Source organism: Phragmites australis, chromosome 24 (genome assembly GCF_958298935.1).
Source record: "Phragmites australis chromosome 24, lpPhrAust1.1, whole genome shotgun sequence".
Classification (NCBI taxonomy): Eukaryota; Viridiplantae; Streptophyta; class Magnoliopsida; order Poales; family Poaceae; genus Phragmites; species Phragmites australis.
The window spans coordinates 3,941,483-3,963,782 of NC_084944.1; the positions used below are offsets into that span (position 1 = coordinate 3,941,483).

The 22,300-nt window shown below is 45.0% G+C and overlaps 2 protein-coding genes and 1 pseudogene across 3 annotated transcripts; 1 reads left to right on the forward strand and 2 right to left on the reverse strand.

Moving 5' to 3' along the window:
• The first annotated feature begins 3,464 nt into the window (after positions 1–3,464).
• LOC133907811 (heavy metal-associated isoprenylated plant protein 39-like) lies at positions 3,465–4,977 on the forward strand. 2 transcript variants are annotated; one of them, XM_062349904.1, is made up of 3 exons: positions 3,465–3,713; positions 3,799–3,877; positions 4,598–4,977. In XM_062349904.1, the coding sequence occupies exons 1-3, from the start codon at positions 3,705–3,707 to the stop codon at positions 4,801–4,803; spliced, it is 294 nt and encodes a 97-aa protein (XP_062205888.1). In that variant the 5' UTR covers positions 3,465–3,704; the 3' UTR covers positions 4,804–4,977. The 2 variants fall into 2 exon arrangements, with proteins under 2 accessions (XP_062205888.1, XP_062205887.1); XM_062349903.1 differs by having other exon boundaries at positions 3,484–3,713; positions 3,796–3,877.
• Positions 4,978–5,560: 583 nt separating this feature from the next.
• Positions 5,561–7,529, reverse strand: LOC133908021 (pentatricopeptide repeat-containing protein At1g55630-like; annotated as a pseudogene).
• A 1,294-nt stretch (positions 7,530–8,823) lies between these two features.
• Positions 8,824–11,209, reverse strand: LOC133906900 (low-temperature-induced 65 kDa protein-like). Its single transcript, XM_062348860.1, has 5 exons — positions 11,031–11,209; positions 10,630–10,926; positions 10,361–10,495; positions 9,271–10,224; positions 8,824–9,176 (listed from the first exon to the last, which is right to left on the reverse strand). Exons 1-5 carry the CDS (start codon positions 11,092–11,094, stop codon positions 9,085–9,087), a joined length of 1,542 nt encoding a protein of 513 aa, XP_062204844.1. The 5' UTR covers positions 11,095–11,209; the 3' UTR covers positions 8,824–9,084.
• Between the last annotated feature and the right edge of the window lie 11,091 nt (positions 11,210–22,300).

A 22,300-nucleotide genomic window follows, 5' to 3' on the forward strand; every position in this document is an offset into this window, starting at 1 on the left:
GAGTCTGCTGCAAGTGGGAAAGCAGCAGCTCCAGTATTCCAGTAAGTGGAGAACTTCTCCCGGATGAACCGTCCCCGCAAGGATATATCGTTTCTCAATGGATACTACTTGCAAGTTCGGTTTTTTGTTTTGACAGTGGGTTAGAGATTAGCAACGCTCGTGTCTCTGTTTAGTGCGCTTTGGTATGGAAGGAATTCAGGCCACCAGGGCAAACATTCTCCTCGGCGTCCTCATGTGTTAGAGGAGCATAACAACTGCGGTTTAATTCATAGAGGACTTTTTTTAAAAAAACTTTATGTTGTGCACATTGGTATGTATATTTAACGGGGCCTGGTGTTCATGTGCATTCTGGACCAATGTGAGATGGATCTAAAGGGGAAATTTTATTATATGTGCCAAAGTGATCAACCTTTGGTAATATATTTCAAATTGATCATCTTTTTATCGTATACTCACAAAGATTAGTTTGTAACAAAATTTATCTTCCACCTCTCATAACCAATACAAAATTAAAAAGCTAATCAACTTCAGATATATTATAAAAGGTTAATTAATTTTACGACGTATAATCAATTTTCCGGATCTAAAGTGGGAGGAGAGTAAAGATGGCCAACTCGACCGTGCCTACTGAACCAGCCCGAAACATGGTACTGTAGGCATGGCTCAGACACGAGGGTAGACGGGCTGGGTTGGCATGGCACGGCTAGCCGGGTCGTGCCTGGGCCGACACCTCGGCACGGTGGGCCGGCACGGGCACGGCCCACCCTACCCCGCACTGGTCGCCCACCCCTGCGCCGCCTCGCCGCCTCACCCCGCACCGGCTGGCTGCCTCCGCCACGACAGCCCACCCCGCCCCGGCCACCCGCCCCCACGTTGCCTCGCCGCGCCGCCCGCCCCACTCCTGCGCCGCCTCACTGCCCAGCCCTGCTGCCCAATCGCGTCACCCTGGCCCCGACTGTCTGCCCCGCCCCGTTGCCCGATCGCGCCGCCCCCGCCCTGCCGCTCGGCCCCACCGCCCAGTGGCTTGGCACGATCACTCGTGCCGCAACCGTGCCCGAGCCGACCCGGCACGGTACTGTGCTTCACGGGTCGTGCCGTAGGCCGAGAGCGCGGCACACAGGTCGGCACGGTACGACCCGTTACAGTATTCGGACCTATCGGGCCGTGCCAAGCTAAGCCAGGCCCGTACTAGACCGGTACGACTGATCTATTTGGTCATCTCTGGAGGAGAGCGAAAAGATGTCTCCCATCCCACACACTAATTATCTATCTATTTCATATGATGTATATCGAAACTTTGTTCTAATGTGGCGGACATCTTTACTGTTCACGAGAAAAAAATGTATCTTTTGTGTGCACATCAAATTCATTTTTTATTTCCTAAAAAAGCTTTTTAACATGTGACCGCAATGACAAATGCATAACTTATATTTCATCATACGCGTGTTCTGACTGGGAGCACCGGTCGCCTGTGCTCTGCTCGATCCGCAGGGGATCCAGCTGTGCCACTGCCACAGCGCAGCGCGGCGTCCGTCCTCCCTCCACCGCTCCACCAGACACGCAGCCGCTCTGACGTTGACAGCGGTCAGACATAGAGCACGTCTGCTGCAAGCCTGCAAGTGTAACAGCTACTCTACTGTTCCGGCCAGTATTTGCAGAACGTCTCCCATAGGAAACCTTCCTCGCATAGGTCGTTTCTCTCCGGGGATGCAACTGCGAGTTTGGATTTTGTTTTGTCGATGGGTTAGTTGGAGATTAACAGCGCTCGTGTATGTTTTGGGCACTTTGATATGGCACCAACTAAAAGGCAACAAAAACGAACATTCTCCTCGGCATTCTCACGTATCCTCGCCGTATTTCTTTTGTACACATATAACTGCAATCACAATTTACATTGAGTTTTTCTCACCCAATTGACAAGTCACAACCCAGATATGCCCCAAAGGTCAGCAATGTTAGTACTATCGTTACTAGACCAAACTAAGCACAAGCTCTCATCGATCATTTCCTAGCATGCATGGTACTCCATCATCTTCTTTTACCATAGCTGCTTCTTTTAGAGTGTATTTGGTTGCTTGAATTTACTCCAGTTTGATTTGATAGATACGTAAAATTTTATGAAAAAATATGTTTAGTTATTCGCATCCATTGTTACAGTTTTATCCAACGAATGCAAATATACGATCGTCACATCGTCCAAAACTGATATAGAAAAACCCAAAAGGAATAAAAGGGGAGAGAATAAAAGGATTGAAAAGGAAGAAAGAGGAAAGTGTACAGCACAATTGATCCAGGAGAAATCAGAGGCGCTAAGGCATAAGGGAGTTATTCATCCTATTGAGATGTAAAAGTACATTATCCACAAAGCAGGATCTCCAGCTGTTGAACAAGTAGTAGTATTCTGGAAGATTTTCGAATTCCTCTGTTTCCAAATCTCCCAAGCTGCTATAGAGAAAACTTCCATAAAGAATCGGTGTTGAAAATGATTTTCTTCTTCTTGAAGCATGCTGAAAAAATCAGCCAGGTGATTCCATGAAATGCCAATGCAGGACCAACATCTGACACTAAAAGAGCAGATAAAAAAAATAGGTGACAAGTTGTCTCCTCGACACTTTGACAGGAGCTGTTCCGACCGAGTAGGAATTTTACAGAATTTGTACAAATTTGCAAGCCAAAAACTAGGGCCTGGTTGGAACCCGAGGATTTTCAAAGGAAATTCATCGAATTCATTTCTATGCGACTATGCCCCAAACAATCACTGCCTCTGCGAGAGGTGATGCCTCCGAGTTTTTATCCATTCCTGAGACAAACATTTCCAGCCGCACACGACAGTTCTTCCTGGATGCTCTTGAACCACTGTCGAATAAGTGGTGAACAGCCTGCCCGTTTTCTCCCCTCCTTCCACTGCATCATGAAACGCCCGAGACAAATCATTCGCAACCGTTACACGTCGCTCGTTCAAAATGGAATCGTGTAAAGAAGAATCGTCACTCGCTCGAAATGGAATTGTATAAAGAAGAGTCGCATCAGGTAAAGAGACACCATCCACGCTCACCGCCATGGTCCGGCCACGCCGGCGCCGACGACTGAGACCCCGGTGTGGTGGTGTTGCCATCCTGTGTCCATCCTTATTCCAGAATGGAACCTGGCGTCTTTTGTGCGCACGGTGGCGTGGACTTACACCCCTACACAGCAGCTGCACACATATTCAGGCTTCAGACGAAGGGGACCTCACAATGGGCGTCCAGAAAGAACGCCATCAACCAATGGACTTACACGGTGTTGCAAGAGTTAACAAATCCGTACCTCTTCCCCAATGCAGACGTCAACGAGGTGGAGTTATTAATCATGGCAACAGAAAAATAATAAAGTCCGACTCATCTCGCATCAGCGCCGAATCGGCCCAACCGAACTACAGAAACAGCAATATTGTTTCCTTCAAAAAGAAGAGAAAGAAAAGTGAAATAGAAACATGGTTGGCGAAATTAACAACCTCACCCTTAAGTCACAACCAAAACAGCCCCCTAGCCTGTTAGGCTACTCGGCACCAAGAACAGACGGGCAAGTGCACTTGCACCTTTATATAAAGGAATCCACCAGCATCATCAGCTTTGGTTTCTTCTCCTTGTACATACGTCCGCAAGGCATTCTCAAGTATAGCCGCTGCCTTTCCCCTCCTCCTCCACTCCATCCAGAGGCTTCAGATGGCTCAGGTATGCAGAATTCTCCCTCCTAGCTTTGGTTCTTCAGTTCCTTCGATTGCTCATACCTCTGTGTTGCTTGGTCAATTCTCAGCAGAAGGTGGTGCTGAGGGTTCCAACCATGACTGACGACAAGATAAAGCAGAAAGCCATTGAAGCTGTTGCGGACATTTACGGTAACAATTTGCACCCTCTGATGGTTTTGCTGTTCTTTAGATAATGGATTGCTTTGATGTGTTCTGATAAAAAAAGATATTAGATGTGATACTGGAAACAAGGATATTGTTTGCTCATCGTCAAATTTGTAATTCACATATTTGGAATAATTAGCATGAGTTTTAAGTGAGAGTTTGGGAGGATAAATCATGTTAGGTGGAATTTGTTTATCACACATGCTAACAAAAAGATGAGGACCCTACAGTAGGTGTACATGATACAGCTAAGGATACAAAAAGGCTCTTCTTTATTAATGAAAATTGTTACATGAGTGATGGGTCCTTTGCAGGTGAGTAGTCGTACATGAGGTTGGTATATGTTCCACAAAAGGATTGATTTTTCAAATCCAATACATAAGCATAAAAACTTGTATATTGAAATATATATATAGGAAGCATTTTATGTACTCCCGGGTGTAGATATATAATGGCAACTTGTGTATTCCATCTTCATTGCTATGGGAAATATTTTTTGTCAGGTTTATCATGTATGCCAATTATAGTCTTCGAAAGAAATATTTCCCGATCTGGTTTCTGCACACCATATCTTAACACCACATATAATGGAGAATAAATATATTTGTAGAAAGGGGTGAACAGGAAGTCAGGAACAACAAAAGAACAAGTATTATTATGTCAGCAAGAAAATTTGATGCTACATATACCTCAACTTGTGCACAGGTATTGATTCCATAGCAGCGGATCTGAAGGACAATAAGATGATCATAGTAGGCGAAATGGACACTGTGGCAATTGCAAAGAAGTTAAAGAAGATTGGGAAGATTGACATTGTGTCTGTTGGACCTGCAAAAGAAGAAAAGAAGGAAGAAAAGAAAGAGGAGAAAAAAGAGGAAAAGAAAGAAGAGAAGAAAGAAGAGAAGAAATGATAAAACTACAAAGCATATAGCAATATAGCATCACCACATGGTCTCGCTCCTGTCTGCAGTTACAAGAGCTTTGACTTCGGATAGATGTTTTTATGTGAAGTTACTACGTAATATTATACTGCAGGGTACAGATTAGTTAAAAATAAAAGTGTGATATGTGCATCACTTTTACCATTTACGCTCCCTACCTCACCATCTTGTCTTCATAAATAACCAAATGCTCAATCTACAAGCAACTAGCAATAATTAGGAAATTCAAATAACACAAAAAGATGGCTTTTATGCAGAATCCTTACAGAGCTGCACCTAACAGATGAATCGTATGAAAACTCATTCAACATTAGACGTCATGGAGGACTCGACACACGAAATCTTGAAAATTGAAATTAACTTGAATCATATTTAATTATTAAACTGCCATGTTACACCTCTTAGTGCTACAAGATAATCTACAATGCATCTATGGATCTTGTCTGATTTGACATATAATCTACTAAGTCTATGCTTAGGGTTGGCGACAATGAGACTGAGCAGTATAGAATGTTTTTCATTCTATCAAATCAGAGGGCATGTAGAAGTTTGAAGGTAGGTTACTTAACAAGATACTGTTCTGCTGTAATATAGTAAAACCATTTGCCCTATACTCCTATTTTATTAGAATGAGCTATTAACACTGGAAATATACACTGTGACAATGACAGTGACTGTCATCTGGTTTGGGGGCCTAGGATAAGGAATAGAGCAACAACAGTGCAGCAGAACAAAGATTGGATATTCTATTTAGGACTGGTGAATCAGGATTCACTAATCCTGACTTCATGAGTCATGACTAGTTTTCACCATCCTATCATATTTCATTGTTACACAAAACAATTACAGTATACAACATTACATTTCTGTACTTCATCAATAAATAAGGACTCCCGCATGGCATGTGCTACAACAATTAGAGCGCAACTGGTTTCTAGGATACTCCCTTATTATCCATATTTCTGAAATGGAAACAACCAAAGGAATGAACAACTCTGCATCTAACTATGGGGCATCTCATCTCAACATCTTCTATATCCCCCAAACCTTGACAACAGATGAAGATAATGGCCCTTATCTGTCATGTACTTAATGACATTATTAGCTTGAGAATCCTTCCCAGCATTGTGCAATCTGCTCACTAGATTACCATACACTGAGAAGGTTGGTGTGCATCCATGCGAGTCCATGTCCTTCAGCATAGATAATGCTTTATCAAACTCCCCTACTGTGCAAAGACTCCCCTATTGTATGTGTACACATTTGGAAGCTGCCCTCTCAGTAACGTATCATCAAAGAACTTCTGTGCTTCCTCAAATTCCCCGGCTGCCACATAGCTTGTGGTCATAACAGTGTAACAAACATCTGGCTCACACCCTTTCTTGATCATCTCATCAAAGAAATACTTGCAAGCTTCTAGGTTTCCAGCACAACCGAGACCATCTATCAAGTTTGTGAAATGCAGCACATTCGGTACACACACAACATCACTCATATAGTTCAGCAAATTGAGAGCTGCAAGGGGTTTGTCTCCTTTACCAAGCACATGAAGCAAGAGATTGTAAGTATGGAGGTCAGGCGTAAGCCCATTTTTTTCCCATCTCATCAAGCAGCCTGTGGAACTGATCCAGCTTCCCGAGCATATAATTTGCACGCATCACCACATTGTACGTCAATACATCAGGCAAGTGCCCCTCGAGGAGCATTTTCTGGTGAACCCACTCTATCAACAAGTACTGCTCTATCGTCAGAAGCGTGTGCAGTATCACGATGAATGTGTTCCTGAACGGCCGGTAGTTGAAAGTGCTTGACTTGATGAACCTCTCCACCAGCCTCCGCCTCAACCCAACCTGCCCAGATGCGCATATCAAGAGATGGAAAGTCCGGGCCGAGACAGGCAGCCCCTTGTCCGCCATCTCCTCAAACAGTCGCCACATCGCCTTGACCTCCCCACACTCAGCAGAGACCTTCATCACGAGGTTGTACATGCTCGTGCCGTGCCGGTACCCCTCCTGCTGCCCTGCCACACGAAAAACTTGTACGCCAGCTTCGGGTACCTCTCACAGTTCACACTGTCAACAGACGTGATAATCTTGAACAGCACTTCCCTCACCAGCGCGTTCGACACCCTGGGGCGCATTTCGTCGAGCGTCTGGCGAGCGCTGAACCCCGGGCCGTCCTGCAGCAGGATCCTGAAGATCCTGTCCGCCTGCAGCCTCACGTCCTCGAATGACCTCCTGGAACCGTGAACACGAGAAAAAAATTCGCCGTCAACGTCGTCGCTCTCCGGTGGGCCGGGCGGCGGCAGCCGGAGGAGAACTTCCCACGGGAAGCAGCCGGCATCTAGGCCTGCCCCTTCGTTCCCTCCCTCGCGGATGCAGCAAGCATCGCGATTTCCAGTGTCGGGGGGGGGGGGGGGCGCTCTCGCCGCCGTGTGTTGAACCATCGCCGAAGAGACTCCGCGACGGCCAGAGCCGGGTGGAGAGCGCCCGGGCTGCTCGGAGCGGAGGTGCGTGGGCGCCCAGGATCGTATGGAGAGCTCGCCCGAGCGCATATCGAGCAAGCGGCCGCGCGGAGAGGTAGTGGTAGTGGCGAGGTCTGGACGTCTGGTCCGAAGGGCGGCCGCGCGGAGCGGAGGTGCGTGGGCGCCCAGGAACTGAAAGCTCGGGGATAGCCCAATTTCCGTCGCCGCCAGATTAGGCCGTTGTGGATGTGGCGGGCCTCGTTCTGGCCTACGCCGCAGTGCAACGCATCGAATTTTTTTTTTGGAAATGCTTGCCAATATACGTCCGGAGCAATATGACGTTTTTGGAAATGCTTGCCCATATACTTGAATCAGAAAATATAATTTATTTGAGTTATTTTTTTATTCTCGTATCTCTAATATTTCATACGTTCAAGTTTAATATTTCAGATGTTATGAAAATTTATTATGATAGTTATTTTCGTATGTTGTATTTTGGAATCTCTTGCGTATGGATACAGATCTGAAAAAATTATCTATTCAAATTAATTTTTAATTTTTCGCATCTCTAATGTTTCAGACATTCGAATTTAATGTTTCAGATGTTATAAATTTTTTTTGTCATAGTTATTTTCGTATGTTGTATCCCGAAATCTCTTGTATACAGATCCGGATCTGAAAAAATTATTCATTTGAGTTAATTCCTATATTTTTATATCTTTAATATTTCAGACATTCAAATTTAATATTTTAAATATTATGAAAAATTGTAACAGAAGTTTTTCAAGAATGTTACACACTCTGACGAAATTAACTCAAATGGATAATTTTTTCGGGTTCGCTAATTACTTTTTCGATGTATGTGTTTTAATGTTACAAAAATTGATTTTCGATGTTGCAGAAGTATCTTTTAGATGATATAGAAGTTCTTTGACAATATTTCAAGGAACCGTCCGACGCTGCGTCCGAATCGAACGTCCGGACGCTAGCAGCCCCGATTTTTTTTTACCCTTCCTAATCTCTCATGCGTCTAAAATAGTGCGATGCCTGTGTAAACGCCGACAAGTTTAGGGTAGGAGTTATAGTTCGGGGTTCCATATTCACTGGTGACACAAAGTGTTATAGGAAAAATGGGATGGCGGCCAGACTGACGGGGATTGCGGCGAGACGGCGGTGGCATCATTGAAGTCGCGTGCGGTGTCCCACTTGAAAATGAATTGGTTAATATGACCACAGGCGGTGGATCCGACGGCGAGGGCGCCGCTGGAGATAGGAGGAGATGGATAGCACAGGGCGAAGCAGCTAGAGCAAAGCAACAAGAAAATCGGTACATTAGAAATAGAAGACATAAGAAATGATATGAACTGTTACAGATTCGTAAAAGAAATAGACAAATAGCATCCGCCATTTTTCAGAATTTTCGAATACCTACGATGACTTCTTCCTGAACAAAGTACAAAGTCGAGTAGCATCAACGGTACTTAACGTCTTTGCGAGGTAACGAGGTACTGTGCAGTCGACACAAGTGATGAACACAAAATACAGAGCAACTTTGAACATACAAAATTCAGACAGACCTGTGGATACTTGCACGAGACCATCACACGAACACGGTCAAACCAAGCCCAAAAATACACTCAGAACAGAAGCCACAACACCACTGCACGGTGCACACGACCAGTGCACTTATTCCAGCTTAGACTCCACGGTACTAATCACATTATCCACACGTGTACACGCACTTGACACGGTACTAATCACATCATCTGTGCTCTCACGACGTAATTTCACATTGTATTCGTGTTCAGCTTCACGCCGCCGATTTCCTCCCTCCGGATTACTGGCGCGTCTGCCGCGGCACCGCCCTTCAGGTCTTCCCCTGCATCGCACAGAGCTCGTCAGCTCCTGATCCAATTGTTAATGGGCGAGAGCTTTTGTGGGCTTAACAATGGGTTGTGCGCGTGCATATGTACCTGTGGTTGTCGGCTGCACGGTCTCGGAGACGCGGTTCCCGCCGGTGAGCGACGTGACGGCCTCCCGCGCCTTGGTCATAACTTGGCTGGGCGCTGGCACGCGCTGCGCCACCGTGCCACCGACGTCCTCCTTGCGGCGCTGCACGGCGCCCGAGATCGCCTCGCTGAGCGCGCGGTCCTCGTCCCCGGGCCGCAGCTTCTCGGCGATGTACCCCATCATGGTCACCCCCTTGTCATGCCCGCTCCCGGGGCCGCCGGCACCGGGCGTGACCGTCGCGCTCGTGTCCTCCTGCTGCGCGCCGACCCCAGGCGTCACGGCGCCGGTGGAGTGCGTGGCCAGCGGCACCTTGCCCACCACGGCGGTGCCGACGCCCGCAACCTTTTCGTACACGGTGGTCGCCGCAGACTTAATCTTGTCCGTGTAGCCCACGCCCGACGCGCTGTCCGTCGCGTCTTTCCGCTCCACTGCACCGGCGTCCGGCACCAGAATTGCCTCATTGCGTCCGACAACCGGCTTCCCCACGCCCACCTGTGGACGGAGGCTGGGCGCAACGGCGGTGCCGACGCCGGCGACCTTCTCGTACACAGTGGTGGCCAGCTGCTTGCCGTACTCCGTGGTGCCCGCCGAAAAGGACTTGAGCTTGTCCGTGTAGCCCGGGCTGGGCGCCCTGTCAGTCGCGTCCGTGGCCGCGGAGGCGTCTTTCCACTCCTCCCCGCCAGCGTCCGACACTGGCATTGCTTCTGTGCGTTCGTCGTCGCGCTTCCCCACGCCCACGGCAGTGCCGACGCCGGCGACCTTCTCGTCCACCGTGGTGGCCAACTTCTTGCCGAACTCCGTGGTGCCCGTGGCCGCTCGGGCGTCTTTCTTCCCCGCGCCGACGTGTGGCGGGTCATCGGACACGGTCATCGACTCGAATTGCTGCACGACGGGTGTCGTGCCTATGTCCTCCCCCTCTGCAAGCAAACACATGACAGCCAAAGAGACGTGTGAGCGCGACATATGGCCGTGAGATGCGTGTCAAAACTCAAAACACACATGAATACATGATCGAGCGGAGTGCCAAAGACATGATCAAGCTGTGTCCCATACCTCGCGCCGCGGGCGCCGTGGAGCGCGGCGCGGCCGGATCCTCGACGACGGTGCCGCCGAGGTCGCCAAGCCGCACCCGGGGGCGGCCATCGCCCTCCACCTCCTGCACGGCCGGTATCCTCGCCGACTCGTATACTGCAACGGGTCGCACGCGCCATATAAGTACGAGACTTGGATAAGGAAGCATCAGAACAGAGCACACGCGTACACGACGCATGTAACCAATCAGCTGTGCTGCTCAACACGGGGCAACAGGTTGTAGCACTTACTGGGCGCGCCGTGTACCTCGGGGTCGGACTCCATGACGACGGGTTTGTCCTCGACGTCCTCTATGTACCCGCCCTTCTCCGTCGCGGCCTCCCTCTCCAACGCCACATCCCCCTCCTCCTCCTCGTTGCTGATGCTCTCACCGTCGCCAACGAGCTCGTCGTGGCCGTGGCCGTGGCCGTGGCCGGCGAGGGTGTTCTTGATCTTATTCACCTTCTCCTTCATCTTCTCCAGCACCGGCTTGTGCTGCTTCTCGTCCCGGTGCAGCTGCTGCTGGCCCCCGGCTCCCTCGCCCTCCACTGCACGCACGCCATCACCAAACAGAGTAATTAAGCGAAACGTGCCAATCGCAACGTGGAGCGTGTGGTGTAGCGACGGGCTCGGTGGCCGGCGTCGTACTCACCGATGTTCCGGGGGGCGACGTCCTCCGGGACGTGCTTGCGCGTGAGCATCGCCGGCGCGTCCATCGCCGCCGCAACGCCTCGCTACCGATCGAACTGGATTTCGTGATCGAAGATGGCAAGGCTGTTTTGGGCTCGTGATTCCAAGAGCTTAGAGGTAGCTGAGCGGCAGAGTTGGTTAAGGCCGTGAGAGGTTTGATGGGGATATAAAAGGAGAGCATGAGCAGGTTGGAGGGGCGAGGGCCACCTCGACGCACACGTGGTGCTGGGCGGGAGGCGGGGCGGACGCGTGGTGGGTTCAGGTGCTGCCGTGCCGTGCTTCGGGTCGGGAGGAAGAATCGACTGGAAGGTCCACCTATGCGAGGCCGGGCCGGGGCCGGGGCCGGGCGAAGAATGATCGCGTGCCGGCGTCCGTCAGGTGGCGGGGTTTGACGCGGGTGCATGGCGATGAATCCGTCGCGTGGCGTCGATCGGTGTACCGTGTAAGGGAAACGCAGCTCCATATGCGGGTGTGCGTATACGGTTATCTCGTCCAGGAGATGTTGCTGTGATTTGAAAGGCCCGTTACTCTTCGCACGATTGTCGGCTGTCAGCTGTGATCACACTCAAAAATAAATAAACTTCACTTTGGACCGTATATAAGTGTATTTGGTATATTTTGAATCACGTTTGATAGTAGGTGTCATTTTAAATCATATATTATACGTTAATATTTTAGTTTTTGATCGTGCTCACGTGGCGAGTAGCTTCATCTACCTCAGCACCATAACTTCAACTAGAAGGGAGGATTTTTGTTTCCAGCTCAAGCTTTTTTCTTCTCTGTTCATTCTTCGTTCTCTGCTTCCCATTTGGTCTCAAATTGCTAAAGCCATATCTCCATATCGAATCTTCAGAGTACAAGTGTCACCGCTCGCAGACTTCGTCATATACTTATATTCATCGTTGACGCCGTCACCTCAAGTTACCGCCTGCATGGCCGCTCGTCTCCATTCATGTGTAACTTGCCACTGTCTCTCCACAAGTCACCACCTGCACTACCTCGGCCATATCTACCTCGCCGTCGGCTATCTCCGTAATGTCAGTGAACAAATAATGAGAGGGTCAGATTATAGGTAGGATGTTGACTTTTTAATAGTCGTGGCACCGTAAACTCGATATCATTCTACATGATAGGGAGAGACGACTCTAACAACTTAAGGCAAAAGAGGAAGCAAACAACAAAGAATGAACCGAGAGAAATAAAACTTGGTATAAAAACAACCGTCCATCCTCTTAGATGAATATTTATATTGAGGTAGATGGAACTGCTCATCACGTTAGTATGGTTAAAAATTAATTATTTAAATATAGTACAGATTGAAATACTAACATCAAATATATGGTTCGAAATAGAAGTTGTTATTAAAGGTGGTTTAAAGTGCACCAAATACATTAAGACATGTGCAAAGTGAAATTTACTTTTAAAAAAAAGGGAGACGTATGGATTCAATCTCAGAAGACCGGCCCAGGAGATGTCGCTGTGATTTGAGCCCGTTACTCTTCGCACGGTCGGCTGTCAGCTGTGATCCCACTAACAAAAAAAAAAGTGCGCTGTGTTCCTTGGTAAAAGAAAAGGATGTGTCCGCAAGCACTTCTCACGGGGCCTTATCCTCTCCTCTGCTACAGTTGAGTGGAGGTGCAAGGAGGCAGTGAGAGATCTGCTGGCAAGGTCCCCAGTCTCGCCTCCGACGGCCGTTCCAGCCTCGGAAGAAAGGGGTCTGTGGTCTTTCGTCCGTTTGTGTAGAATAGTTTTAGTTTTGTCTAGGGTTTGGTGTACTAATGGCGATGGCAAGGTGGTGCTGGTATCGTCGGTCGAGAAAAAGATCCTCCGGTCCTTTCTCTGTCTCGACAGCGTTCACTCCGGTGTCGGCGATGGGCTAGTGGGGTGAGAGTCTGCCAGATCCGAAGTTTCGTCTGAAGCCTTGGTTCATGATGGTTCCTGTGTTGGAGTCTTTTGCCTTCCGGGCTTGGCAGGAAGTTTGGCGGTGGTGATGGCGATGTGGCGCAGAGTGTGCAGGGGAGCGACTATTGAGCTTGTGGTTTTGCGACGAGTAGATCTGGGCTCCTTCTTTGTAGTCTTTCGACAGTCTGTCAGGTGGGGCATGTTCTTGGACGATGGACAACGTCTATATTCTCGTTCCCATTTTCGATGTATTGTGACTCTCTTCAGAGACTTTTTGCGATGGTGCTTCTCCTGATCCCAGTTTGGTGTTGCGTCTCCGGCAAGCACAGAGGTCACGGGGACATGTTTGTTTTTCCTTTTTTAGTCCTCTATGTCAGTAAGTTGGAATAATTGCTTCCTTCATATCCTTTGCGTATGAGTCTGTATTTTTTACTCATCTTTGTACGCTCTCCTTACGTCGTAATACACGCACATGTATGAAAAAAGAAACGGATGTGTGCATGACTCTCCCTTCTGCCGTTGTTGTGTGTGTGTGTGTCTATATATCTATCTATATATATATATAATTTTTAGAAAAACATCATTGTATTGTATAGTCAGTTGCCCCCACAGTATGAGAATAGTGGATTTGGATCTTTTGACGTCGACGTCACGGTAACTTCTTCGTCGCTACAGCTGTGAGTCAAGATCCTCGTCCGGGAATGATATGGGCCAATAAACTCCAGCCGCACATGCTGCGGCCCACTTTGTTAGGCAGGCTTAGGTGCTTTGTTGGGCCAGATTCGAGTTATTTTTCATTTCTTTTTCCTTTTTACAGTGATGTATGCTTTTTTTTTTCTTGAGGAGTCTACTTTGTTACTTTTTCTTTCCTGTTCTTCTTATTTGGTTTTCTTACTTCTCTTCGTGTTTTAGGAGGAATTTATTGTTGTATAGTATATTTTATAGCTTTTTCTTCACTGTCTATAAGATTTTGTTGTGCTATTTTTTGAATAATTCTTAATAGTTACTTAAAAAAAATCCATTATAATATTTTTTTGTTCCTAGAACAGAATTTTATTGTTCTCTTAGCATTATAGAGGTGTTACATGGTATATTTTGGATTGTTCCAACAATACAATATTATTGTTCCTATAGTACAGTTTAATTGTTCCTCTAAATTTTTTAAATATTCCATATTACATTTTGTGTTGTTATAGTTGAATAATTTGAATTTATACTTTTGTATACTTTTAATTCTGCATATGGCATTAGTCCGTTGCTCTTGTGGTATAATGTTTTTAAAAACGAAATAGCAAAAGAAATTAAAAGAGAACCCTTCTAATTGGGCCTTTCATCAAACTTGAAGGCCACCACTGGCTGGCCGACCGTGGTGAACCTTCCTGAGGGGTGCGGGCCGAGGTTTCGAGCCGCATATGTGGCCTATAACTTTGTACCTGACCTAGATGACGAAACTCTAGGTTCATTTGATCGAATGCTTGTTTGTATAATATACCCGCCGAACTCCATGTATCAACCAAAACACGTTTTCTGTTTCCTCCTATTTTCAGGGAAGGGAATTCTTGTGTAAATTTATGGGAATTGCTGGTGGACTGTTAGTATATTCTTAAAGAAAGCATCACATGATCACGAGCTATCTAACAAGAAGATTCGAACATGAGACAATCAGCCATTTAAGCATCACATGATTACATGGAAACTGCAACGTTCCCTGACAGATCGAAATTTGTGGTACATGCATGTCATTGTCAGAGAACGTTGCGGTGTGTGTGCAGGGATCATGCATGTCATTTGAGCACACTGCAACGTTCTCTGAAAACCACAATGAACAACGAACAAGTGGTACATGCATGCCATTTGAGCAGACAGACATTCTCAACCTCTCCTTTTCCTTGTGCTTGGAACCATGCAAAACTCCAACAGCAAGCTTCCTGCGTATGAGCGTTTTCGTACCTTGAAGGCAAACTAACAGATCAACAGCCCTGCATAAAACCAGCACAGCATAAATAAAAAAAAAGGTTTTTCCATTTTTTATTTATTTTGATTTTGAAATGTGAAAGCCAATACAGGCCTGGCCGGCAGTTCATACTTGCTACAAGCTTAGGTTTGGCTAACCGTGACATTAACAGCTCACTGATAAGTCACTGGTGCTACGATCGACGGCGTTGGCATAAAGCATATGCGTCGTACGTGACACTTTCCAACCAGAGGAACGCAGGAAAGGAAGGACGAAAAACGAAGAGAAATTAAACCACAAGATTACGATCGTAATAAAGCCTGCATCGATCTCCATTGGGGATGCATGATCAGTTGATCACCAATGAAAAGCAACAATAACATGTCACCTTCTAAGGCGAAAAAGGACCGTCAACTTTTGCGAAAGAACTGTGGGTGTAGTTACTCCAACTTTAGGTGAAAACAGATGATTGCACAGCGAAATAACAACAACCTAAACGGAGAGAAACTTACCCTTGGCTGACACACCTCTCTTACTGCACTGTGTACGAACAATTTGTAGTAACTATATCCCGTTTGGAAGTGGGAACTTTTCTTCTTCCTCTTTAGAAAAGGAAGCTTTATTAACTCTCAACACTATATTATAGTGATATAATTATTTAAAATTTTATTCTCAATCTCTGTATAACTAAGGGTTGATTCAAATTATCTGCGAAGAGTAGTTCTATGGGGAAGTGATTTTATGATTGAAAGTGATTCTCTAGTATCAATTATATGGAGAAAATGATTCTGTGCGAGAAGTGAATCAGTAGAAGCTGTTTTTTTCAGCTTCCTAGCTTTTGTTCATTTCAGATAATTACTTACACAGATTTCACTCCGAGAGTTAAAAACTAAAAACTATTGTTTGGCAGAGCTAATCCTAATTCTAACAAAAAAGCTGAGAACTTTGTCAAACCACCATTGTTTCTTGTGAAATTTCGATGGAACTCATGAGTCCATAGTAGTCGGCATCTGTGGAACTCACGCCAATTCGCCGTGCGTAACATCTTCACCGTCCACGGCCAGCACACACAGCGTTACCGTGTCCCGCGCCACCGGAAAAGGGAAAAGGACCAGCGAGTCCCGGCACACTTATTCCCCGAGTTGACTACAGCCTGACACCACGGGTCCACGGCTCCGCACGATCCAGCTGCGAGATCGCAACTACCGCACGTACGCGTACGTGAGTGATCACGGCGTAGAATCGGCTGACCGGGAGTACCGATCCGGCGCATGGCACGGCGGAGCCGTAGGCAACTAGCGCGCCCACTTGTGTGCACGCCCGGCCGGGGACACGAGACGACAGGCAGTTGTCGAACGTCCGATCACCCCCGAAAGGCCACGGCGCGCGCGTCAATCGCACCACATGGAGGGGCTGGGCTAGCTGGGCCTGCCGGCCGGCCGGCCGGTCTCGACCAGTCAGCGCAGTGCGGTGTAAATGGCAAGGTGCCAGATGCTAAGGCCACTTCTAATATGACATCACGAGCTAATGTGTAAAGATTATCACATCATATAAATATAAAGTAGATATAAACTACACTAATATATTGTATCTAAAACAAGGTTTACATAATTAATACACATTATGTTCTCTCACCTCACATCATATAAGACATAAGTTATCTTAATGTATGTTAATACTATGTTTATTTCTTAGATTTTGAGCTAAACTAATGTCTTATAAGACACTGACTTATTATCTTTTTCATTTAATTTCTTACTATAACATCTTTTATCTCATATAGCTATTTAATTAATGCATAAAACATTGTAGTAGCATTAGGAGTGGCGTAAGGTCATTCAGGGGAGAGCTGGGCTACGCGGCAAGACGGATTAGTGGCCACTGATCTTTTTGCGTCTTTATTTGAGACCGTGGCACGTTAATGTGCTGGCGGATTTTCTGCGGAGCTGTTGCGCCATAATTGGCTGCCGACTCAGGTACGAGTTCAAAGCTCTGCCTGCCGGCCGACGATGTTAGTCTATCTCCAGCAGATACTTTAAAAATTCATTATCTATAATACTATTACAGCATCCACTAATACTATTACAGTATCCCTTATTTTTTCATCTCCAGCAGTTACCTATTTCCTACCTTCCATTACTCTCCTCCTCCCCTCGGGTCCACGTGCATACGCTGTGAACAGTGTTAGGGGATGCCGTATCCTGCGGCAAATATGCCGAACTCCAGCTGCATGCCGTATCTCTGTAGCTTTGAAAAAGCTAGTTTGCGGATTCCGTTGGAGCTGTTTGCGGCAGCTGTGATCGGCAATTATGTCAGGCACAGGGATGCGGAGCGCGGAAGCCTCCTCCGCTGGAGACGGTCTTACAGGGCAGCTTGAGTTACTGATCGACCGGCATAAGATGCCTTTGAGAATGGTCTAAGGTACGTTTGTTTCAGCAATTCAGTTTTTAACAATTCAATTTTAAGATTATAACAATCTAACAATCTGTATTATATCAGTTTATATAGATTGTACAATCTAATTTTTAGAATACAATTTCTTATAATCTATGATTTACAAACTGTTTTTCATGGTCTCTATTTGAAACAAATAGACACTAAGATTTGTTTTCCAAAAAGAAAAAGAATAACCCAAGAAACACTAGCATGATACTAGGGCATGTTTGTTTTTTTACTCCACAGGCTAAGCTAAAATTTGGCAAGAAAAAATGCCAAGTTAAATCAAAACAATGTCAAATTTTAGCCTTAAAATGGTGTTTAGTTCGTGATCAAGCCAAATTTAAGATAGGTACCAAAATTAGAGGGAACAATAGTGTTTAGATTAAAGCTATGCCAAAGTTTGATAAAAATCTTGGTATGACATGTGAGTCCCACTTATCAATAAAAAAAATCATCAAAATATAATCAACTGAAATCTTGTTTTGTAAATCTAATTATAAAGAATATTATGTGTAAAAATATCATAAATTAGACATACGATTTAGAAGATAAAATGGTTTGAAATTTATTAACCTAAAATTTTGGAACCAATGCGACCTCTCCCTTGCTACCACGTCACACATGGAAAATGGTTTGGCCGATTGGGCAACTCGATCGAGCAAAGTTGCCGCCCGGGACTGGCCCTGGCTTTTTGGCATGACAATTTTTTTGGACCAAAATTTGCCTCCAACTAAATGACAGCCAAATTAGCAGGACAAGCCCAAAAATTGGCTTGGCCAGCAGGGGCTTGCATCCAAACACGTCCTATATTTGCTAAACAAGCCATGGTAGTCTCTTTGTGTCTTTGTGTATCCTTAGGTTCTTTTGCATCTACAGTTCAAATCTGATCTACAATAATTATATGGGATCCGGTCTTATATATTTAAATGCCGAATTCAATTCGTATTGTGATATATATATTATAAATTATCATAAAATTTATAGATAAGTTAGAAAATAATAGGTAAGAAAACAAAGAAAAAATAAAATATTGTATACCACATCATCAATCGAATCCAGCACTTAAATGCACGAGACTACCTACCCTGTAACGTCAGGATATGTCAAAGAGAAGGATTTATTGTAGGTGAAACATCTTTTTCCCAGTAACAATAATGAGATACCGGAGAGTGAGGGACGACTCCAAGATCAATAGAAAAAAAAAGTAGGACCCACTATGCGCCGGCTGGAAAAGTGACCGTTGGGCTGGTAGGAACTACCGTTACGTACCATGCCCTGCTACACGCCAGCCCCCAACGACGAAAGATTCCGAAAATCCAAACCCGCTTTGACTTTATTTCTTTTGCGCCTTTTTTGTTGTTTGTGAAGATATGAGTCATGTGCACTGAAAAAAGTCGTAATATTTTATGTTTTCGAGGATATCGTAATCTTTTGTTGTTATATGCATTATGAAACTGTTGGTGTCCATGATTGTGATTCTCTTGAGGAAAACGAATGGAACAAGCAAAGCTAGCACATAAGCTCCAACCACAAAAGTGGAACGGTGCACTGATCTTTAATTCATTCTTCCGAAAGTGAATATAATAGTACACTGATGATCTTTGTTAAGATGTGCAACATCCCAGCAATAGCAAAGCCATGGACCGGAAGGATTAAAGTAGCCATCGTACACATCATTATCATTAATTGGGAAAGAAGATGAGTCCATGGGTGATGGGTTTAGGTGATCCTTCGGTAAGCTACTACGTACGAGCAACAGTTCTTGCATTGGCGCACTGCGTTGCTGCGAGACCGAGCATGACCGAGAAAACATGAAGAGAGTTTGTTAAGTGCTCTGTTTGTCAGAGTTTTCAGAGTAGTTTTTAGATTGAAATCAGTAAAATTCTGTTAAACAGTAGTTTTCAGCTTTTAGCTTTCTGAGTGAAATCTGTGGTAGTAATTATCTGAAATAAATTAAAAGTTGAGAGTTGAAAAAAGCAACTTCTCTTGATTCACTTTTCGCGGAGAATCACTATCTTAATATATTTTATTTTAAAGAATCACTACAAAATCACTTTCAATCATAAAATCATTTCCTCTGTAGAATCACTTCCTACAGAGAATTTAAATTAGATCTTAAATTTCGAACGAAATAATTTTTTAGAAATTCTGGCACCAACTTCACAAAGAACCGTTCGATTGCCACATGTTGCAGTGTTGCAACTGCAGGAGCTCAAGATTCCTTGCGGATTTAGACCGAAAGGCGCACGTATCTGCAGGGCCGAGAGGTAGTTCGATTTCCGACGTGCCGAGATGCTTTGATTCTCCATCAAGCAACGCCCAGCTCCTGTGTTGGTGATCGTTAACAGATCGAAGGCGATGCCACAACGGAAGAAAGCGGAGGCTCACCGACAGAGGCCAGCGTCGATCGGCCGGCGCGTCGTAGCAGATCTACCGAGGCAGTCACCCCGTTCCATCCGTGGACGCTGGAGCCGTCCTTTAAAAAGCTAGGCAGTCACCACCGCGCAAACGAAAAATAGAGGACTTTTAAAGAATTTAAATTTTGTAGGAATTTTTTTTATGAAGGTCTTTAGAACAAATGATTAGACTTTTAGAATTCCTATGAAATTCCTATAGAATGGTTTGTACTATAGAAATTTTGGAGGTTTTCTAGCATGAGATACAACCTCATGAAAACATTCTTTTGATTCTCTCTCTCTTCTTTTATTTCTCTGTTTTTCCTTTATTGCATCCAAATGATCTACTAGAAATTTTCCCGTATTCTATTTTTCTATAGAATTGCAAGTGACAAACAACTTTAATCTTACATTTTTTTTCTATTCCATATTTATAGAATCTTCATACGGTCTAAAGAGACTCTGAATTTTCTCCCTAACCAGCACTCGGCAGGCCGGCCCAGCACTATTGCTCAGAGCACAGGACCAGCCAGGGACAAGGTCACGTTGTGTCTCCCCGGTGCACTGGCACCAGACTAAAAAACAGCTTAATACTAAGTAGCATATTTTGACCATATATAATAGTAGAAATTATTCGTTTAATCATACTGTACAGCACCGTAAAATTCGTTCTAGCTTTGCTACTGCGACCAGCCACGGAACCACCGGCCACGACGCCGCTGCGCGCTACAACGTACGCTCTGCTCCCCGATCTCATTCCGCGGGTTAGAAAAGATGAGACCGCGGGCGCGTACTGACACGCGGCAGTGGGATTGTTGGTTTCTTGGACCTGCGTCCAGCGAGTGCCGTCGCGTCTCCGTCACAGCCATGCGTCACCGCCCGCCGTGCCAAAATACTTTTATAAACGAATTTTTGTTAACTTCAGTGTTTTAACGATTTATCTTTATAATTCTCATCATTACAAAATTACTAAAATCATTATCTTCAGAATAGGATTTTCTCCTTTTACTTCCCAAATAACTTCGAAGTGAAGCTGTTGAAGATGAAAAAAAATAAAAAGAATAAAAATAAAAAAAATCAGAAAAAAATAAAATAAAAAAATATATAATTAAAGATGATCTAATAGGTGACGAAATCCTACTTATAGCAGGGATTAAATCACCTTAACTCGAAGCCTTCTAAAGTTAACAAAATTGAGCTAGCTTAGCTTCCCTATTTTCCCTTTGGATAAACTTTTTTGAGAGTACAAATCGTCTAAACAAATTAGAAGCATAACCTCATTTAGCGTGGACATACTTTTAACCACTAAACATACATGTGCATATACTATTTTTCTCAAGAATTAATTAAAAAAATATAAATGCCCATACCGAGTCTATAACTCGAATCCGAATGAGTAAGTTACACAACAAAGACCTTAAGCAACTATGCTCAATTTGCTTCCCTCTGTACAAACCGCTAGTAGATTTTACAAGACTTTTGCACACAAAAAAAATAGAGCTGGACCAGACAACGGGTCCTACCGCTCATTCAACAGGATGACATCCGAGAAAACAAGTGGATATATATATTAGTTAATATGTGATGAGTTGTTGATAAAGTTTGAATGAGTTGAGCTTGATTTATATGAACATGTCTATGTATTTCAATGCATGATTTATGATTTTGACTAAAAAGAGATGGAGAGAAATAGAGTTGAAAGTTTTATCTTTGAGCTAAGAAAATTGTTAACACCAGATGGTTCGGTGTCCAGAAGAATTCACACTGGAGCAACTTTGACTCAGAAGAGAAAATTGAAGAACTCACCGAATGGTCTGGTGTTAAAGTGTTATGCACATCGGACTATTTTCTAGAATGTCTTGCAATGACGTGTTTGGTGTGGTTGTACACATCGGATAGTCCGGCGATGAGCAGTTATGCACACCAGACTATTTTCTAGGAGATGTTGTAATGGCATGTTTGGTGTGGTTGTACACATCGAATAGTTCGGCGATGAGCAGTTTCACGCACTAGATGCTTCATCGAAGCATTTTTCAGAAGATTTTCTTCGGTTCGATGGAAGATAAAGTAATACACGCTGGATACTCCGGTGATTAAAGCTGTGCATGCCGGTGGCTTTACTGGAGCTTTTTCCAGAATGTTTTCAGTGGATCGAAGAATTGCAAACATCGGATGGTCTAGTGATCAGAAGACTAAACACACCGAAATATCCGGTGTTCACGATTTTTTATGAGCTTTCGACAATGAATTTTAATTATGATTAACTGGAGATGGAGAGAAAATGTAGAAATTTATGTGCTTATCTTATGATGTGTAGGTGATGGATGCAACTTGACGGTCGACAGCGGGTGATCAGAGCTAACAGGGTGCTTGGTGACAGATGATCAAGGAGGGGCGGGTGGAGTCAAGGATGATCCTAGCTGTACATGTGAAAAGTAAGCAATGTGTGAGAAGATGAATCAAGATGGTGTGTTAACAAAGTCAAGCGAAAGGGATGCCAGTGCAAGTGACGAGGCGATCCGAGGGATCAGGAGTGAGAGA